Source organism: Morone saxatilis, unplaced genomic scaffold (assembly GCF_004916995.1).
Source record: "Morone saxatilis isolate NCDOM2014 unplaced genomic scaffold, NCSU_SB_2.0 Contig18, whole genome shotgun sequence".
Classification (NCBI taxonomy): Eukaryota; Metazoa; Chordata; class Actinopteri; family Moronidae; genus Morone; species Morone saxatilis.
In genome coordinates, this window is record NW_023339740.1 from 7,826,227 (window position 1) to 7,831,843 (window position 5,617).

Consider the following 5,617-nt stretch of genomic DNA (forward strand, 5'->3'; position numbering starts at 1 on the left):
GGCTGAAATCCAAAATCTTGATTTTCACAGTTACAGCGTACAGTAAAGCAATACCTACACATTGTCTTCAGTTTTAGTCTTGGTCTCTTGTATTACAAAGCATTATAACAAAAAACTCAAATATTGTATTGTAAATATTATTTAAATTCCATGCATTTGTTTTCTTTTATATTCACAGACTTTTGCATTATAGTTGTAAATGAAACACTTGTTTTTCTGTGTTAATAATTTAATTCTAACATTTTTTTTCACATCTCCACTGATGAATACCTCACCTGGATCATAGACATTCATGCATATGTATAAGAAGCAGGTAATGCAAGTTAATGAAAGAAGAAATCCATCATATTGTAAGCTATGTATGTACCTGTATGTAATGTTGAAGAAAAACATTTGTATCGCAATAGCTAAATACCTACTTGGCCAAACTTTTAAGATTAAAGTCTGGTGTTTTGTGTGTTGGCTTTTATTCTTTAATTCGATTTTTCTTTTAATGAAATTCTCAAAGCAAGTACAAGAAATACCTTGTTTGTTTTTTTTTCCCATTGGTGTGTTTTATGGTTTTGATGTTTTTTTTCCCCATACTTCTGCAAATGAGCCTACATCTGTAAAAGCAATTATGAATTTTTGGATGAGATAATATAGATATCAGAAATATCACTAGCTTCTTTGTAAAGGGAACTCAAAATCCAAAATTTGTTTTGTGAAAAAGAAAAGCAGCACTAGTTGCTTTGTATTCTAAGAGAATAATGACATGATTGCTATCACTGCGGACAAAAACACAGTTTCTGTTCTGCGAGACAGGACAACATCCCAAATGAAAAAACAGTTGAATTGCATTAGTAAGGGCCATTGGTATTCTGACAGTCCTGTCTGAATATCAATTCCCTTGAGAGGAGAAAATGTCCCTGGTGAGACAAAGGGGAAAAAAAGAAACAAAAGCCTGAGAATGTTCAAGTGAATCATCTTTTAGTCATTCTGCTTGGCTTCGGCTCTTAGTAAATTCTTGGATTCAAGTTGAGCGCGCCACTCTTCACTGACACAAAGCGACAGGGCAGGCATTTTATGGATCCGGCAGGATTTGTTGACATACTGAAATATTATGCCAGTGCAGCATATTTCACTTCATTTGTGCTCTTACTGTGGTTACTTTAAAAAGGCCGGCGACCGTCAAAAAATATTTTACTGTGTGGAATATGGATCACTGACTATCAAAAGCTCTCACCCAAAGAAAAAGGGGGGTTAGAGCAAAAAATATCAAATAAACATGAGATAAATTCCCTCCCAGTTGACACTAGAGTGGTTAACATTTGCACATTTTAAAAGTTTTTCAAGGTTTTACAATGTAGATTTAGTTATTTGACCATAACGGGGCTTAGAGAAGGATCTCTTGGTTGTAGCTGTTCATCATCGTCGCCTTCTCTCTGTCTTGTCCTCCCTAGCCTGCTGACACTGATGGTTTCTAAGTGAGTATCTCATCCCTCTCTCTCTCCCTCTGTCATAATCACTGCTCTTTATGATCGGTTTGCCCTCTCTGCCCTTTCAAGATGCGGCATGTAATGAGGGCTCTGGAGGACTGTGTGAGTGGGCTATTTAGCCATTCAGACAAGATCAGCTCACACATCCCACGCTCTTTAACTTGACTCCCTACCAATACCTTTCAGCTGAGCACAGTAATTGTTTGTCCCGCTCACAAGGTCACACACACTGATGGAGCTGGAGCAACTCAGACATTCAACATCTATGTCCTTTTTGTCCATGTTAATCACATGATTAAAATGAGCAGTTGGATTATTTAACTGTATCCCACTGAGTATGAAAGTATAAAGATTAATGCTGCATTCACATGGATCCAGGCAAATGGTAAGCGGCAAACCGGATGTAATGTTACTGGATGAGAGCAGGGTGGTAAAATTAGGTGAGGCCGGCAGACGGACTGCACCTTTCTCAAGACATAGGAAAAACAAACATTAATATAATATACGAATAAATATATTGAATACAATTATTTTATGTATATTACTTTATGTAGTTTATTAATCATGAATGTCTGGTCACTTATATTCTCCTATCTCTCATGGGCTTATTTAGACAATCAGCAAAACATCTAAATTGCTACATGTAGACCCACAAACAACGGCATTAAGGGGCATTAACTGCACATTATTCATTTCCTTGTATTGCAGCCTGAATTTTAGATGTAGAATTTTTTATTAGACTTAGAATAGTACTGTACACTTTAAATGTCCAGTATACTTCCATAAATAATAATAATTATAATGATGATGATACACACAGAGCTTTAGCCTTCCCTTATGGGCTTACTCAGGCACATTAATCAGCAACAAAGCAAAATGATCATACTGAATGTATACCCAACATCAGCTTACAGCACAACTACTCATGAATGTTTAAACATACACAAACAGCCTATTTATATAAAATCCCAGAAGATCTCCAACAATATTTAAATAAATTTACAAATATCCTGATGTGAATCCAAACAAACTGAACCAAAGCATATAAAGCAAATCCTATATTCATATTTAATCTCAGTAAGAACATTATAAGCATACCTTTTTGTCATAAGTAAGACTGTAATCCGTTTAATTTAGAAAAATCGTATATTTGCTGTAATTCAATTTTACCTCATGTTCTAAGCTTCAGAGCAGTTTTCACCATTTTCTATTTTCGTCCTTCTGTGGAAAAGAGAAAAAAAAAATGTATTGCATTCTTGTCTGTCAATTGTCCAGAGTAACCAGGACAAACATTTCTCCATTCAAATAAATAAATAAATACCTAAAAATGAACATTCAAAGAATAATGGCCTTGAATATCTATATCTATCTATCAGAAACCATTTTGTCCCTCTTTTGTAGCTTCAAGTAAAAAAGTAGATGCTGACCATATTGTGATAAGGTTTTCAGAGTTGAGTTTGAGAGAGTTTTAGAGGTCACTGCCAACAGGTATGCTACCTTTAAAAACAAACTCTAACACTGTACACTTGAACTCTTCTGTGTAGCTCATTAACATAAATGCACATGCACACTGAATGTGCATACTGAACTTGGGACTCGGTGCTTGCGTGTGCCTCTTTTCCAAGCCCCGCCCATGTCTGCCGGTTGACCTATGAACAGCTGCGCACATGCTCCCGACGTCATCTCTCTTTAGTCTTCCGTGTCAACATGGCGGCATCCATGGCATCCCAGGCTGCAGCAAGAGGACTGAGGACATCCACCTCAAAGCACCTACTTCTGGACAAACTCAAGGTACTACTACAGCTCGCATTACTGTGAATGCGGGTTCCGGTGTGTCCTGCTGTCGGATGTCCTGCTGTCACCGTCACAGGGAGCTGTTAGTGTAGCTAGGTGGCTAACAGGTTAGCATGTGTGAGCAGAGAGAGCTTTGACAGATCAGAGTTGAACAGTGTGACAGCCCACTGCTGACGGAACGTTACATTGTAACGGCACTGTGTAACGTTACCCACTGTCCTCTAATAATAGTACTCATACAGATCATGCAGTGACTGCTGTTTTTCTAATACACTACAGTTAATGGACAGAAGCTTTTCTAAGGAAAACCTCATTGAACTCTTCACTAATGTCTGTTACAAAATGCTAAGTATGTTCAGTCACCCTTGACATTAACCTTGTGTATATATATATGTGTGTGTGTGTGTGTGTGTGTGTGTGTATGCGTGTATGCATGCAATTTAAAAAAGTTACTAAACTTTGAATTGGCACATTTTTTTAAATAAGCCAGCAAAACCTTTTAATGTAAGTCAAATATTATGTTTAATTTCTACAGTGGGCCGTGTGAGGACTTGATTCCTTATTAACAGCACAGACATGGTTTAAGATTTGAAGCCGGCTTACAGAGATATACCTGAACTCTGCCAACAGGACATAGACAGGAGTTTCAAACTGCGGCTGTATTTTCAGATAAGTCCACAGTGGAAAGGTTAACTCGTGCACTTTGATCCTTCAGTATCTGTTTGAGAGCTGTGAACAACAGCTCACAGAATTGATCTGATTAGGTTTGTCTACGCACACAACGGCAAATGATTATAGTTACATCTGCATCCGCTTTGCAAACTAAGCATTAGGCCTACTGATTAAAAACAGAAAGGAACAAAATGCTGCCAAAGCCATTATAAGGAATCAGAAATAAAGCCCCTGCCTTGTATTGACTAACTAACAAATGTGACCTCTCACAGAGAAAAAAGCAGAGTTGTGTTTTCAAAATAAAGGTCAAATGTCAGCATGTTCTGATACAAGCAGAACCTCATTTCTCTCCTCGCTCAGCATCAGAAAGCCTGGCTTTATTGGAAATGTGTCTGTATAAATGTTTGTAAGACAAGTACAGATGTCCTGACTGAAAGGACAGAGCAGAACCTGCCTGATGACACTGTAAACATTGTTCCAGTCAAGTACTCTGTTTGGCATTGGGTTAGCAGTGCACTTCATGTCTGCCTTTGCTGCGTTGCCCTGATAGATTAGTAAAGTACTGATAAAGCCTTTTGTCTTGACAGGTTTTACATTGAGGGGAATAGGATGTAGAGCACGATTTGCATTAAAGTGTAAGAAAAAAATTCTGCAAGGCTCCTTCCCATTCAGCAAATTTAAGAAATGCAGCAAAGGACGGCACAGGAAAATTATATAGGGGCTACAGAGTGTGTGACATGGAAGGTAACACTGTTATGTGATATATGACAGATTAAACTGAAATTTTAGTGGTGAACAAGTGTTTAGATGCTGCCGCTGCTGGTGCATAGCAGAGTACGGAAATATTTAATAGCAGGAAATGTCTAAAGTCTAAAAGTCTCAAAAAGGTACTGGCAAGTATTGAATGTAAACTCAGATTTCCCCGTTGGTCACTGTTCAAACAACTGCAGAAATTTCTTCTTGAAGAATCACTCAATAGTGCTGTATCTGTTCAGACAGTGTATGACTGCTCTGAAGGCAAAGGGTGACCCAACTGGGTGTCTGACAAGTATTATTATGTGTACAGGTATGTGGCAGTTAATGGATAAGATGAAAGTTAATATATAAGTAGAAATTATAAGGAGCATATTAGGGTTGGGCGATATGTTTTAAACACCCAACCGGCCACCGTCAGTCCAACAATCAGCAATTGCCAGTATTCACATATGTGTGTGTGTGCTGTGCCAGAGTTGAATTCAGATTTACACACATTAGAAATAAACCTAATCCATTCAAAATTAACTGATTTTCATGTTTAGATTTTGAAAACAAACTATTAGAGCTGAAGTAAAGAATACCAAATACTTACATACACACATAACATTTCTATGATATCTTGCATACATTTTGTTATCTGCCCCAATATTTATTTCACAATATTATTTTTGTTGTCTCTTGTATGTCTAAGATGTATTTCACGATTTTGCTTTATTTACCTACTACTACCGAGTTCATACATATTTCAATATATGCGAGGCTCCATGCAATCTACAACAATTTTGAAGTCTGCCAGTGTTCCCAAAAAGTATTGTTTTACTCAGTGGTGGCATGGCCTTAAAAAGTAAACTTTTGCAAAGCTTCTAATCTCACCTTTACTGGCTGTTGTACTGCTTCTCTGCTTTTCCTTCACTACA

At 37.4% G+C, this 5,617-nt stretch overlaps 1 protein-coding gene across 1 annotated transcript in view; it reads left to right on the plus strand.

The window, feature by feature from the left end:
* Window positions 1-3,177: 3,177 nt before the first annotated feature.
* suclg2 (succinate-CoA ligase GDP-forming subunit beta) overlaps window positions 3,178-5,617 on the plus strand; it is a gene marked incomplete in the record, with an annotated part of 86,303 nt that continues 83,863 nt past the window's right edge. Inside the window, 1 exon segment of the mRNA XM_035662061.1 lies at window positions 3,178-3,269. Coding sequence (XP_035517954.1) covers window positions 3,186-3,269 — 84 coding nt within the window.